The sequence below is a fragment of the Zootoca vivipara genome, chromosome 1 (genome assembly GCF_965207765.1).
Source record: "Zootoca vivipara chromosome 1, rZooViv2.hap1.1, whole genome shotgun sequence".
In the NCBI taxonomy this organism is placed as follows: Eukaryota; Metazoa; Chordata; class Lepidosauria; order Squamata; family Lacertidae; genus Zootoca; species Zootoca vivipara.
Window position 1 is genome coordinate 8589123 of NC_142582.1, and position 16292 is coordinate 8605414.

A 16292-nucleotide genomic window follows, 5' to 3' on the forward strand; every position below is an offset into this window, starting at 1 on the left:
CATATCCAGAGGTGACTGGCACACTTCCAAAAAAACAACAGCATCAATGACCTGTGAAAATCTGCTAAGGCACACAAAGAACCGCAAAAACCAGTTCACGGCTGGTGCATCCCTCTTGGAGGGCTGTAAAAGCAGGGAGTTAGTTTAAGCCAAAGGATGACTATTATTCTACCTTACTATTACAGAGGCAACACCGCTGGCCATAAAAAAGTAAGAGGTGAAAAAAGGGATTTCATTTGATAATGAAAATGTTTCTTCTCTTCTAACTAAAATGGGGGGGGGGGAATCCAGGTGCTTAGCTCAAAGCAACACTAGCAAATCATTTAGACAAACAACAAACTACTACCTTCACACCCTGAAAGGGAAAGTAAATACTCTAAGATTAATTGTGAGTAGGAAAATGTAATATTTCCAAAGAAGAAAAGAGTGGGTACAAGTCTTATTAGACACTATATTAATTGTTCCTGCACACCCAATGGAGTAACACATAAGAGAAAACTGTTTTCCAGTGAGATACCCCTCTGCTATGGGTCAGGACTGTTTATCAATGCTCCCCCAGAAGAGCCACCATCACGACGAACATATCCAGGCTAATCCAATTGTGGAAAGAGAGAGAGTGCTAGGCTAATGGCATTTCGAATATACCATGGAAACGTAATACGATGTTTGGAGCCCTGCATTGCACATACATGGTTTTCCTTCTTTTCTCCACCGAATATGCCCAATATCCAGTTGGGCTGTATACTTTATAAAACCCAAACATCATGACTCCAACCTATTGGCTGCCTATAGGGAGCTAGCTATTAAAATTTTCATTGGTATGGCTGCAGTCCATTAGCTAACTTACCTTCATACCCATAAAAAGTGAAGGGTAAACCCAGGATTTTTACAACCACTATCTGGAAAAAGGTAATAGCAGGGCTACAGTCACATTACATTTATTATACACCATGACTCTAACAACTGTTCTGGGATCAGGCCACAGAGCAACAGCACACCGTGACAGATGCCGTTTTCTCTCGGTGATTTAAAAGGTCTAGCTTTTATTTAACTTATTTTTTTTTAAAAATGAACTCAAAGCTTTGGCTTTGCAGTAAGGAAAACACACTGGCTGAGATGATTTCAGGTCAGGCAACTAGACTAACTAGGCCACAAATTAAGAACTTAATACCCACCATCCAATTCAGCAAACGCGAAAATATGCTTTCACATAATACCCATTTGGATGAGCAAGCACTGTGTTAAGCGCAGTTAAGCACTAAGAAAGTGACAAACGGATTACCGTCTTCACACTGACCCAAATTGCGTCGGATGGGGTTGTCATAAGAATTGGAAGATTAAAGTTCCTGCTTTGCTAAGTAGAAACACAACATGCATTTTACACGGTTGTCACAGCGTGATTTGTATAATGGTGTTTCGAGGTGGGGGGACGGGACGGGGACGACACACCATACTTTCAGCTTTACAAAAGCTTCAAAAACTTTTAGCAAGGAAGCAAAATATATTCCAAGGCAGTGTTGTCCAGAGCCTGTAACTCCACTCATTTGTAAGGCTCTAGAAACTTGATAAGTTGGGGCTGCCATATTTCAAAAAGTGATTTTTTGTGTGTGCCAAAGTCGTTGAGCACAGTCCCAGGAAACACCTCCCAACTGTCTGGGTTCCCTAAAGCCTTGAGCTCTGTCTCTGTGCATTTTCAAAGTCCTCATGTTTGCTTTTATCAGTGGTCAGAGCCATCTGAAGTACCACATTGCCCTTTTGTACTTAACCTGCAGGGCTTTTTTTTTTCAACCGGAACTCAGTTCCGGCACCTCTCAGGTGGGCACCATTGTCATTCTAAGAGGGAGGCGGTCATGGTGAGTTCCAGCACCTCTTCTTCTAGAAAAAATCGGGTCCTCCCTAACAAGAGGGCATGTGTTGCATTGGGAACTGGCAACCAGACCCTGTGTTGTGGGTGGGAACGTTGGGATAGCCACAACACCCTATTGGAGGTCCCTCGATCTCGAGAGCAATTGGGCAAAAGGGACGCCAGTCAAAGCAATCGAGGGACCTCTATTTAAGCCCATGCACTTGTCCTGCCAACCTAGCAGTTCGAAAGCACATCAAAATGCAAGTAGATAAATAGGAACCGCTACAGCGGGAAGGTAAACGCCGTTTCCATGTGCTGCTCTGGTTTGGCAGAAGCGGCTTTGTCATGCTGGCCACATGACCTGGAAGCTATACGCCGCCTCCCTAGGCCAATAATGCGAGATGAGCGTGCAACCCCAGAGTCGGTCATGACTGGACCTAATGGTCAGGGGTCCCTTTACCTTTACTTGTCCCTGAGCTTCCTCTTTTGGGCTCTGTGCATCGGAACACCCGCCCACCTCTCCCTAATTTTAGGGCTTGCGCGCTTGACCTTGCTATGCCGCCGTGTGTCGCCTGTCATTGGGACAGGGGCATGGCAGGAATTTCCCACACTTGGCTGCTTGGCTGTTGCCACTTGGGTTTTGCCTGCCACGTAGCAAATCATCACAACTTGTAAAGTTGTGGATAGGCTCTGGTTCAGGTGATAGGGATGGGAGAACGCTCTCACCATCCCTATGCACTGGGTATTCCCCTAAAACAGGGGTCAGCAAGGGGACCAGTCCACTGTCCCTCATTCCTTGTGGGGGTGTGTCAGACTATATTTTGAAAAAAAATATATGAATGAATTCCTATGCCCCACAAATAACCCAGAGATACATTTTAAATAAAAGGATGCATTCGACTCATGTAAAAACACCAGGCAGGCCCCACAAATAACCCAGAGATGCATTTTAAATAAAAGAACACATTCTACTCATTTAAAAACATGCTGCTTCTCGGACCATCCGGGGGCCGGATTTAGAAGGCGATTGGGCCGCATCCTGCCCCCGGGCCTTAGTTTGGGGTCCCCTGCTCTAAAAGGAATCCACAGACTCGTGGTTGGTCTTCCCTGTGAGGGGTTGTGCCCGGAGCCTGAGTCCAGGGCTCATCTGGCTGGAGGCCTAGCAGGGCTCCTGCTTGCCACTGCCCCAGGTATTCACCCGAGGCTGACCTATGGTTGGTGCCCAGGGTCAGTGCTGCCTGCAAGGGTGCAGGGAGCTAGTCGAACCAGAGCCTATGCGACCACTCACTTGATTGTAATCAATAAAGTTGTGGCCTAAATTCTGCCCAAAAAACCAAACCATAATTTTGAGTCTTGTCTGAATTTATTTTGGGGGGTGGTTAAAAGGTCTCCACGTGCAAACAGCGCTGTTGACATGTACGGCAAACATTTGCTGTATAAAATGTGGATCACAGCTGACCATTCAGAAAGAATGAATCTTGCCAGAGGCTTAAGGGGTGCAAGTGAGCAGAGTTATAAGCAGATACTGGAGACAAAAACTTGATCGGCTCACTAAATGTGCAGAGCTGCAGAAGAAGCAGACACTTCATAAAACAAAACCCAGGGAGCATCTGTGCAGTAATCTCCAGTACCTTCTCTACGCCCCGGGTCCCCAGATGAAAAAACCTAGCACCATGCTCCAAGTGGGAGAACCCTGTCTTATGGCCATGCTCATGGCCATGCGCAAATTGCCTACAACACAATGCCCCACAGAAAGGCAGAGAATCAGCTCGATGCTTCGCAGTGACCCAAACAGTGGGAGGAAATGAAATTCTCTCCCAGAAAGCAAAATAACGGCGAGATTTAGAAACACAAACTCAGTGTCTGAAATGCTGAGCATTTTATACAGCAAGCATCCTGAGATGCCCATTCACATAGAACAGACATGTTTAACCAGTCGACCACAATCGGCAGGTAGATCCCCGGGTGATCCCGGTAGATCGCTGTGGATCGTGGGATCCTTATCGATCGCTGGGGGGGAATGGGGAAGGAATGTTTTCCCCTCCCCACTCTCTATGTCGCGTCATGTGGGCAGTAGTTTGGCACTTGCTGCAGTTGAATGAGGATACGATGATTGTCTATTTTGGTGCATGTGTGTGTTTGATGTTGATTTTCCGGTTAGCGAAATATGGCATTTCCCCTTTAAAAAAAAGCTCAACAACTCTGGTCTCTCCTCCCTCCAAAAAGCTCAACAATTTTGGTCAGTCTTCCCCCTCAACAACCTCTCCTTCCACCCACCCACGCTCCTCCTTTCTCCAATGACAATGGGTAGATCACTGCCAGGTTTTTTTTCCTGGGTGTAGATCGCAGTCTCTTGGGAGTTGGACGTGCCTGACATAGAAGAACTACTGAAAATTAGAGCAATCAATTCCCCCCCTTTCTATTGTAAGGTCACTGGGTTTTGCTCAAGAGGGTCCCTAACTCTGTGTGTGCATGCATTTCAGGGTAGCAGAATGGTTAGTGTTACAAAAGGGACACTTCGGATCCTAGCCTTTCAGCACGGAAGTGCAACGTATAGTACATCGTTGGTAATGTTCTTCCAGGATGAAGGGCACACTGATAACAGGAAAATAAAAAAAATCCTTCAGTAGCACCTTAAAGACCAACTAAGTTTTTGTTTTGGTATGAGCTTTCGTGTGCATGCACACTTATTAGTTGGTCTTTAAGGTGCTACTGAAGGAATTTTTTTTATTTGGCTTCGACTCAGACCAGCACGGCTACCCACCTGTAACTGATAACAGGAAGATATTTATTGGAAAACATGTAGCCTGGAGACCTGTGTAAAACCAACTCCTTAAGGACACTTCCTATGCAACCTTTTCCTAGATGCGAAAAGCATCTATCATCTTTGGCAGACACTGAGCTTCCCTGTGCCCTTAGATCTTATAGAAGTGCTTAGCTATGATCCCCTTCTCTTTCTACTGATATAGGACACATTATTTTCCACGATGGCAACAGATCCACAGAACACCATCTCAAGAGAAGCGCACAAAAGCTCCAGTCTTACAGACATTTAGACATTTTTTATTTTATTTCTTTTGCCAAACCATCTTTGGCTCTATGTGGTTTATCCTATGTAGTTAAATCGCTTTGTTTGTTGTCACCTGGCTTTTTTTTCCTCTAAAGAAAAGAAAAGAAAGGTAGGTAACAAACTTTAACGAAAGAATTAAGAGGCCTGTGTTGCAAATGCGCATTCTTGGTATTGAGTTTAATTGCTCAATAAAGGAAACTAGCAATCAAAGTGGCCTTTCGTCAATAGCAAATGTGGTTCATTGTGGTTCTGTGGAGACAGTGCTGGGTTTGTAGAAGAAAGACTATCAGTTACAATCTGTCTGGGGGGAAAGCTTTCCTTCCCTGAAGGAGCACCATCTCTGTGTGCAAAATGATTCCAGCTTTAATCCCTGGCATCTAGATAAACCTCAGGCAATACTTCTATTAGAAACCTAAAAAGGTTAGTGCAGAGAACACTGAGTGTGAAGGACCAAGCATCTGAATATTTTCCTAACTCCTTGAGTCGGCGGTAATAAAGAAATAAATATCCATCTGGCATAATAGTAATTGATGGAGGGAGAAAAATGTATTTTACCTCAACATGGCACCCAGACCTTTCTTCTTTGTTTTCCTTTCTGGGTCTTCATTTTCTTCCTTCTTGTCCTTTTCTTTCGTTTTAGATTTGAGCTTCAGATTTGCTTTTTTATTCTTATCTTTCATTTTCTCTTTTGCCTTCTTGTGTTTCTTTGCCTTGGCTTCCACATCCCCTAACTCAACCTTCATGTGAAGGGCTGACTCAAAGTTATGAGCTTCCTGATCTGAGAGAGAGCTCTTATCAGACGGACCATCTGCAAGAGGAGAAAGATAATCAATAAGTACAAACAAGAGGTGTTTATGAAGAACACATGGAAATTGCAGGGTTGCTGTCCATATGCAGTGTCCTATAATATATGTACACTGAATTAAAAGGGCTATCAAACATAGCCAGTTAATTTCAGCCAGACTTTCTTGCAAATTAAGAAAAGACTAATTATGGGTTCTTATTTCCTAGTTATTCCATTTGATAACAGGTAGATAGGGAAATACACTGTTAGTGTAGGCTTATTGGCCCTTCTAAGTTTTAAAAATACAGTTGTATCTTGTTTTTCAAACAGCCTAGTTCTCAAATGTTTTGGCTCCCAAATGATCAAAGTCGAACATTCTTTTGGAAGCCAAACATCTGACGGGGCTTCTGCAGCTTCTGATTGGCTGTAGGAGCTTCCTGCAGCCAATCGGAAGCCACGCTGCGGTTTTTGAACGCTTTGGAAGTCGAACGGACTTCCAGAATGGATTCCGTTCGACTTCCAAGGTACGACTGTACCGGTATACTCCCTTTTGGAACACCCACAGTCATGGATTATTTCAGTGACGGAGAGCGTAAGTGAACCTCAACATTTGTGAGTCCACATTTTGTGTATGTATATTTGGCAGCTTTCCAAAACTCCTGGTTGGGTATTGCAACGCACGGCTTTTCATCTGGCGGGCTGCGTCTCACAGCTATGTGGTCTAAGGCAGAAATCACCTCCACCCCTTACTTATGTCTGTCCCGTTCCCCACAGGTGAAGAAAGGGAACAAAGGCAAACAAAGAAATATACATAAGAAATCTAAAGTAAATGGGAACATGGGTGGTGTGTCCAAGGGTAATTGGGAGGGGACACATACCTAAACGCTGTGGAAAGCCATCCATTCAGGTTGTCTGAGCTGCCTGGGACATATTGAACTGCATGGGCCAGCTGAGGCAACAGGCACTCCCTAAATTACAACCATGGCCCCAGATCTGCTATTTATTTATGAGGGTTCTTCACCATATTGTCCAGGGTGGACCAAAGCAATGGAACCCTGTGGAGGTTGATTCCCCTAGGACAGGTGGGGCACAGGTTGCCCACCCTAAACCCTCAAAGGATGCTTAGGATTACAGCCTCCAGGAACCTCCAGAGTAACATTTGTAGGACCCCCCCCATGTGTTGTTAGTCACCTGCAAACCTGTCCTAACCCTTGCACTTCGCTACTCTCACAGGTGGAATCTACTTTCCCTACAGTGGAAAGGGCAACTCAATTTCACAGGCTCCACAGCCTGTGAAACCAACTGAACTAAACCAGGCAAAGTCTCCAAAAAATGGAGAAGGGAAGGAAAGATGGAGAAAGAGAAGGTGGTGACCCCCCCTGCAGACCTTCTTCCCGGGAAAGGTGCCGGAAGGGTGTGTCCTGGCCTGCATCTTCACCAGGCAACTTGTCTTCCCACAGCAATAGCATGATATGATGGCCACTGCTGAGGAATTGCCCCCCTCCCCAATTCCACACAGAGGCAGGAATGGCAAGGCACCATCCACCATCATTGGTCAAGTCACAGCATTTGAATAGCTCTTGGTGGCTGCTGATTGGCTGCAAGTCAGCAGCAAGCTCCTCCCTCTCAGCCTCCCGCATTCTGGTCCATGTTCTGCCTCTGCTTTAGCCTATGCCATAGTGCAGGGGTTCCCAACAAAATTTTCTCGAGGACCCCTCATCGAGCCGCTATTGTGACAAGGACCCCCATTAATTCCTAATCCTAAAATTAAAAAGTGAGAGCCAAATTAAGAGTCTTTTTATATTTTATATTTATACGTTTTTTACAGTTACAACAGAGTACTCCATCAGTATACAGTTAGTTTTAATTTTCAGTTCTTATGAGATGAACCACTTTTTAACCAACGGTCCATTTTTAACTACGCAAACTGTAGCTTCCGCGAAAAACAACACTTTGTTTACAAACACTACTGTTTTGCAAAGAGGCAGTGCGCGACAGGGAGGAGGGAGGGGAATGGAGAAGACAGGGTACCTGCGCAGTAGCGCACAAATGAAGCCGACGCGCGCAAAGCATCTTGGGGAGGTGAGAGTTAGTAGAATGCGTGCACTGCCTCATTGCAAAACAGTAGTGTTTGTAAAGCGCCACCTAACGGCATACAGCAGAACTACTGCCTCTATCTAATTCTAGTTTTGCGCTAGACTCTGCTCATGCAGGAAGCGGCCAAAACAAAAAATCTGTTATCATACGAAATATATTTAATATATTTTTTAGCATCTTGCGGACCCCTCTGGCATAGCTCGCGGACCCCTGGGGGTCCCCGGACCACCTGTTGGGAACCACTGCCATAGTGAGATGAATTCCTGTTGCCGGATGAGCAGCAGTGGAAATTGAGGGCTGGCTGGAGGAGCGTTACTTGTTGCAGACCTCTTGGGATGATTCTTTAGCTCCCCAGGAGTCCGGGGCCCACAGGTTGGAAACTACTGACCTAAATGATCTTTTCCATGATTTTGTCAGCTTAGTCAGGACCCACAAGAATGTATACTGAATTCAGGCTTTCATTCAAAGCTCTTAAGCATTTCAGCTCAAACCGGGAGAAAATGGAAACTTTCCGAAGCAGAAAATAGAAGTAAAGAATACCTTCTGCCATATCTTCAGGTCCATCATAAGATTTGTCAATAGCAGCTCGGAAACTCTCATTGCACCCTCTGCCACGGACCATGTGAGGTCTGGGCCTATAGAAAGGAAGCTCGTTCTTTTTCACTTCAGCAACAGCAGTCTGAAGACTCTCTAGAGAGCTTGACTTCTTTAAACCCAGGGTGGGACCAATGTCCTTTCCAGAAGACACTGAAGAAAGAGAGCGAGAAATATTTGACTACTCGGTACACTTTTTAAACCTTAGATTTTCCAGCTACACAACTGGAAGTCACTTCTTGTACTCTAAACTAATCAGGGCTTTTAAATCGAATACATTAGGTTTGTAAAAAAAACAAACCCAAAAAACGTATGTAACTCAAACACAGTACTAGTATTCTGAACCCTCCAGAGAATCAATCCAAAGGAGTAGGGGATAAAAGGAGCTATTTTGCTAAGATGAATGAATACGGATTTTGCAAAGGAAGTCACTCTCCTGTTATAATCCCAGAAATCCTAACTTCATCAGCCCATTACACTGAGATTTGTATGCAATCCCCTTTTACTGCTCAGCCTTTCCCTTTAAGAAAAAGTTCACATTAATTCCTTTCCATTAGGTAATTTACACCCTCCATTTTTGGCACAGAGGCAGGTCAGTCATAAAGCAAGTTGGCATTCTCATATCCAGAAGCCTCAGTGTTGGCTTGTTTGAGCCACCGAGGGGAACTGCAGTGTCTCTCAAGACTAGACTAGACTCCCCCGGAAGAGTGGGAGAGAGAGAAGATTAAATAGACTGGATCGAATCAAAGCACAAGTTGCCAGATAAAAAGACCTAGATATGTAAGAGAAGCTACGGAGCAGGTCTACACAATATTAACTAAGGGAAGGTAACAGCACATGAGCAAAGTGATGGGGAAATTTTCAAAAAGGTGCTTAAAAGCAGTTTATTATTGAGCCCCATCATGTTTTAAGTCCAATGACTCTTCGCCGAGGCGGGCCAAGTTCCTTAAGCCAGCTAAAGCATCTCTGCCTGCTTACAGCGAAAGCAGGAGTGGGGAGCTGCCAGCCCACAAAGCCCTGCCAGCCCTGGCCCAAATTTGTGGTGGTGGTGATGCCCCAAAAGAAGCACACAGAGGCAATTTTCATCCTCATTGCATCAATTTTCATCCTTAGGCGTTTAACCTTTCTACCCAGCCCAGCGCTCAGTGGTGTGGGGTGTGAGGCACAGGGGCAGTTTCCCCGGGTGCAAAATTGTTATGGGTTCTGTAAGGGGAAGAGAGTATAGAGTACCTCCCCCTCTCATCAGAAGTAGCTCCTCCCCAAGCAGCGAGGAAAGCGCGAGCTCTGGAGAGGCTAGTCAGGAAACGGAGAGAGAGAGTGCCAGGTCTCTAACAGCATGGGAGAGACCCTGCTCCACAAGCGGGAAGAGAGAGGAGGGGAAAGGGGGGAAAGGGGAAGCACGGGGGGGTAGACCTTTTCCCCCGGTTGCGAAATTACAGAGGAGAAGAAAGGGGAGGAGATTCACTGTCCCGCGACTCTTATGTTGGAGGAAGTCGCGTAGGGGGGCAGTGCCGGATTCTGCATCGGAATGAGAAGACATGTTTCCAACACCCCGTTACACTGTAAATAGAGTGCACCAATAAAGACTGTTAAAAGACAGGTATGTGGAGAATCGTTACTCTAGAGTAGCCACAACAACCCCTGACAGGTTCCAAATTTCAACACCCAATGTTGCCTCAGTACAGTTGCACGCTTCCGTCACCAGGATCCGATGATAACAGCTTCTCCATGCAAACCAGGGTGACGTGGACGCTGTTAGGCAGTTGAATGCACATGTGTACTCAGTCCGTTTCCCACCCTTTGTGCGGCCCCAGGCACTGACAACCCATGCTACGGCACTGCCAATGCTACAATAGGAACGAAAACCACCCTCTAACCTTCAGATCAAGACTTGAAACAAATGTCCCTTTGTGTGTACCTCTGTACTGGCTGCTAACAAAAAAAGAATTCTGGGAATGTATAATTATATCTCAAAAGTAATGTTTTCTTTTTAGCGTATGGATGAAAATTAGCAAACCTGTGAATCCTTGCAAAGTTTTTTAATAACTCAGCTCTAAGCTATGCCTGCCAAACATGGTGCTATGCTATCAAATTATCAGCATGGTCTCCATGAATTAAACATAAATATTTCTAGCAAGATACTGATTAATACGCATTTCATTGCACTTTATGAGACAGCATTTTTAAAAAAATAAATTAATAAAGAGGAAGCAGTAGGTATTCTTTCTTCCCTGCCAGTTCCTTCCTTTTGCACAAGAGCTGCATAGCCCATAGTGGAACTACAGCCAGAACCCGTTTTGTAGGAATTTCTTGCTTCTGTAGTGGTTGTTCATGAGTGGTGATTTGCCGAGAACACTTTCACACAAAAGGGACTGCTTTGATTGCTCATCCAGACAACTTCGTAATTACTGTCATACTCTCAGACCACAGAAATCCCTACTATTTTCTGAAGAGGAAGAATGAAGAGTAGCAAAACTTGCATAGGTGTAGATGCCTTTAGAACAGACATCCCCAAACTGCGGCCCTCCAGATGTTTTGGCCTACAACTCCCATGATCCCTAGCTAACAGGACCAGTGGTCGGGGATGATGGGAATTGTAGTCCAAAACATCTGGAGAGCCGAAGTTTGGGGATGCCTGCTTTAGAACTACTTTTTCACCCTTCCTCAAGGGAGGGATTTGACCTGGGCAGAGAGAGTATGGGGCAGGTGAACAAAACACAGCTTAGTACACACTTACTATAACCACTTGCAGTGGTCACTATTTTAGCACAATATTTGCATTTTTAAATTAACCTTTTAATTAGTGCTAAACCACGTTTCAGCTACACACACACACAAACACACACACATCCTGCTAGAGGAGGAGGAGGAGAAGAAGAAGAAGAAGAAGAAGAAGAAGAAGAAGAAGTGGCTGGGGGGAAAGTCCTCTACCCCACTCTGTCATTTAAAACATACAAATAATTTGTGCTATAGTGTTATACTGTATATGAAACAAATGATAATGATACAAATGGTGATTGATAAAATGGAAGGAAGCACAACAGGTACAAGTTTAGCTTCAAATGGCTGCTTGTGTGAATTGAACCTGTATCAAGCAATACCGGTGTGTGTGTGTGTGGGTGTGGGTGTGGGTGTGGGTGTGTGTAGATTATCTAAAATAAAAGTGATTAACTGAACCAGGAAAGGGAGGGGTGCGTAAGCATTGCCACCAAATGATGAAAGATCAGCAACACACAAAGCAATTTAGCATTGCTGTTCCCTGAGGAATATGACATCTAGTGTACAATGGTGTAGGGGAGAGAGGGAGAGAGGGAGAGAGGGAGAGAGGGAGAGAGGAGAGAGAGAGAGAGAGAGAGAGAGAGAGAGAGAGAGAGAGAGAGAGAGAGAGAGAGAGGAGAGGAACCAGTTTAAAGGGGAACCTGGTTGCTAGGTCACAAAGTGCAAGCTTCCTTTGTTCATTAATTGCCATTGTGGAGACTACCATTATTGCCAAATTAGCAACTGCTGAAATGGATTTTGAGCACTGCCTTGCTTGCAACATAAAGGTGCTTGAAATTATTCAAGGCATAAGCATCAGTGAGAAGTAGAGCAGGGCACATTTGAGGCTTGGAAGGAACAGCAGAAAAGAGGGACATAATCACTGAAGAAGAAACAGATAAAGTAAAAGCTTTTCTGATCAGCAGAGGAAAAAGCCAGGCTGCTTTTCAGCGAGAAAACAGCTTTGATTGCTAGCTTTCGACAGGAAAATCACTGCACAGCTCAAAATATAAGATTCTCTTGCAGAGCTTAATCTGAGCTGGGACTGAGCCTCAATATCTGCTTTCAGTATTCATGCTCATCTTTGAGAGAGATTTTTTGAGATATATAAGGATAAATAAGGAGAGTGTCTCTGAGCATGTGCAATGTCTTTTTCCAGAATGTAACATTCTTATTTGGACAAAAGTAAACTAGCGTGATTGATAAGACGAATGAAATACCACTGAAAACACTACTTGTGTACACAGCGTCTGTGGCCATGTGTGCTTAAGATAACGAGACCTCATGAGAAACAGAGGAAGGAGAAAGGAATCATTCTCCTTACAGGCCCTGCTAGCTAGGGATGATGGGAATTATAGTCCAGAAACAGCTGGAGAGCCGTTTGGGAAACTCTGATATAGAACATTGGCATCAGGGAGAAGACTAAGCTGTAGCACTTCAGTTTTATAATTTTAGGCTTAGTGATCTTGTCTGTAGACCCCAGTGTGTATTGTTTCATGTACTTCAAACTGTGGAAAGCCAGCCCTGCTGTGTTCAGGGGTCCTCTTGTCCATTGTGCTGATAAGGAGCTCTCAACTTCTTCACCAGGGTCCTGCCAGGACCACATCACTGCTAAGCTAGACAAGTTACTTTTCTACGTGGAATTTTTTATTTCACCTTATTCTTTGTACGGAGGGGCATTCAGTGACGTGAGCTCCCACTTGCAGCCTGAAGCAATCCTCCCCAGATTATCACCTGATCTGCTCTGCTTTGAAAAACCATGCCTCGGAGTCCACAAGGGCAGGTAGCAAGAATGGGAATTAAGATGGCCTGCCCCACCTCAATGTTCCAGAAACCTTCTTGGATCCACCCCAAGCTATCTCATTGGAAGCAACCTGAGATGTGTTCAGAGTCGGGTATTTAAGCAAAGACATGCTGTTTCCTTGTGTATATCTAGGAGGACCCAGCCGAGACCATGTTTTTACTACCAGCTTAAAGATGCTGATAAATGCTTTAAAAGCCCTATGCTGTTCCCAACTCCATGTAGAGTATCAGTTTTGGGCTTTGGGGTGATGCATGGTCTCATCTCTCAGTAGTGATGGAATTGAGAGGTGGACCATAAAGAAGGCTGATCGCCGAAGAATGGGTGCTTTTGAATTATGGTGCTGGAGGAGACGAGTCCCATGGACTGCAAGAAGATCAAATCTATCTATTTTTAAGGAAATCAGCCCTGAGTGCTCACTGGAAGGACAGATCCTGAAGCTGAGGCTCCAATACTTTGGCCACCTCATGAGAAGAGAAGACTCCCTGGAAAAGACCCTGATGTTGGGAAAGATGGAGGGCACAAGGAGAAGGGGACGACAGAGGATGAGATGGTTTGACAGTGTTCTTGAAGCTACCAACATGAGTCTGACCAAACTGCGGGAGGCAGTGGAAGACAGGAGTGCCTGGCGTGCTCTGGTCCATGGGGCATACCTGCCAAGTTGCTGTCAGAGAAATAAGGGACCGGGCCGGAAATAGCAGACCGGAAGTAGCGCTGCCGCCATTTTGGAACTGGGCAGAGCATGCTCAGAAGTGACTTTTGATGCTGCTGTGCCCAGTTCCAAAATGGCCACCGTGCCAGAAGTTGCACTGCAGGAACAGCTGGAAAAACAGGGATTTCCTGGGGAAAACGGGAGACTTGGCAGGTATGCCATGGAGTCACAAAGAGTCGGACACGACTAAACGACTAAACAACAACAACATGGTCTCATCTGAAGGCACATGTAGCTCCCACCTTGGTGAAGCTAAGCAGGCCTGAGGCTTGTCTGAGCCTGGGTGGTGGTCAGCTGGGACTCTCATGTATGCTGCCTTGAGTTCCAAGGCTGAAGAACAGTGGGATATAAATTTGGGGAAATAAACAAATAATGCAGCCATCACAGTACATGAAGCAAGGGGCATGGTTCTGCTCAGTTTGTCCTTTCATGTGAATGGATCTTTCCCTGATCAATCTGGTTGGTGGTGTAAACGCTTTGCAAACGCTTTGGCACTACGGAATGGGTTAAATTAAGACTAATGGAGAGCAAATGTGAAATATCTTCCATCTATCAAGTCAAGTTTCAACTCATGAAGGCAGAACAAAGACATGTGGCATTAAAATGTGGCATATAGATGGATGCCATGTGTTCACAGTGACACTTGGGAGACATTTTATATTCCTATAAAACAAATGCAATTTTTGCCTTTGAAAATATAACTCAAGGATAATTATTTATTTATTGAATTTATCATTCTTGATGCACTAATACAGTATGGGCAGATGGCTGTGATCAGGGATCCCTGGTTCTATTATCAATTCTGCCTGACACATCCTTGGGTTTCACAGCTAGCTCAGACAGGTTACAAATAGGATGGAACAACTCAATGTAATTGCCGCAGAAATGCAGGAGGGCCACTCGGTTGACACAGCCACAAAACACGCCACATGCTGTCCAGCCACCACATCCTATATGTTGAATCTAGAGATACAAAACCCACGAACTGAATACGCCTCATTCTCACGAGCACTGGCAAAGATTTGTGAACTTGAAAAACACCTAGGGATGGTGTTAAATCAGGCATCCCCAAACTTCAGCCCTCCAGATGTTTTGGACTACAATTCCCATCATCCCTGACCACTGGTCCCGTTAGCTAGGGATCATGGGAGTTGTAGGCCAAAACATCTGGAGGGCCGCAGTTTGGGGATGCCTGTGTTAAATGCTTGTCCTCATAAGAGTAGGCCCATGGAAGTCAATAGACATGATTAACCAAGATGCATCAATTTCTCTGGGTCTACTCTGAGTAGCACTTAGCTGAAAATAACCCCATGAACGTGCTTGTTATTACTATTGTTATTTGAAGCTTAGAGTAATTTTGGTTTGATGTCAGAAAACACGCGTTTGCAGCATATTTTCATTAGTTTAGAAGTGTTCGTTTTTGCCTAAAAGAGAGGAATTCATTTTAGCAATTAGGATCTTCTTTCTGTTTTTAACGTTTCAAACCACCCTCCCTTCGTACTCTTCCTTCGTACTTTTTCAAAGGAGAGGAGAGGAGAGGAAAGCATCACAGTTACAGTACAAGTAAACTCAGTCAAGCACTTCATTAGATCATTTAAGCTCCTGTTAATGCACCTAAAATTAGAGAACAAGTTGAAGTCTTAAGTTCAGTTTATGGCCTAACAGCATTTTATAGGGATCCTGTCAAAATACGGAGTGAAGTGGCAAAGATTAACTATACGTTCTAAGCACTTGAAATGAAACTGATATTCCCCCTGTCACTTCCTTCAGTTCTGCCATTTAAAAATAACTATCCTCATTTATTTTATTTTATTTTTAAATCTCACTGAGGATTCTCTTTGGTAGAGTAATAGTTGAACACTTAGTTGCCCTTTTCCTCAGGCTATATAATCATTTAAACTGACTTTTTGTTGTTCTTTGCAACACTGGAAATTTCCTAAATTAAACCTTCAAATGTGAAGCTATTTTGGAATAGAAATTAAAATACTGAGGCCCTGAACATCACTTAAATGTGTTGACCGGCTATTACTTGTGTAAGCAAATCAAAAGGAAAAATTCAAAGGAAAAGATAATATGAAACAACCATACTATATTATTGTGTACATACGTAGCTGCTATATATTTTGGGAAATGGTTTGTCTGTCTATTTTCTATACCTCTGAATGCCTCTTGAGATATTGTTGCCAAACTTGACATGAGGGTTCCTGAGGCAGAGGTGGCAGAATATGTTGCCATTTAGACATCAGGAGCCATTTTTAATTAAGCTGGTGGAGCAAAATATAACTTACTTGTGGCTTTGCCCATTTTTTGGCATAAGTTCAGCGGCTTCTGAAGTTGTCATCACCAAACTCAGTATGAGAGCTTGTGATGTGTGTGTGTGTGTGTGTGTGTGTGTGGTGGACTTTATCAACATTTGGATACCAGGTGCCATCCAGCTTGAATCAAGATGGCGGACCAAAATGTGACTTGGATGCCATTTGTACACTTGCATAATTACATACAATGAAATGAAGAGAGAGAGAGAGAGAGAGAGAGAGAGAGAGAGAGAGAGAGAGAGAGAGAGAGAGAGAGAGATAGAGAGAGAGAGAGAGAGAGAGACATTTATGGGAACCTAGCATCATTACTTATTTT

General features: G+C 44.3%; 1 protein-coding gene across 1 annotated transcript in view; it reads right to left on the reverse strand.

The window, feature by feature from the left end:
• The window catches only part of PARD3B (par-3 family cell polarity regulator beta), a 538536-nt gene that overhangs the window by 242534 nt on the left and 279710 nt on the right, over positions 1 to 16292 (reverse strand). The window contains exons 17-18 of the mRNA XM_060281957.2: positions 8338 to 8544; positions 5472 to 5724 (exon numbers count right to left, since the gene is read on the reverse strand). Of these exons, the coding sequence (XP_060137940.2) occupies positions 5472 to 5724; positions 8338 to 8544 (460 nt within the window). The remainder of the gene's footprint in view (positions 1 to 5471; positions 5725 to 8337; positions 8545 to 16292) is intronic.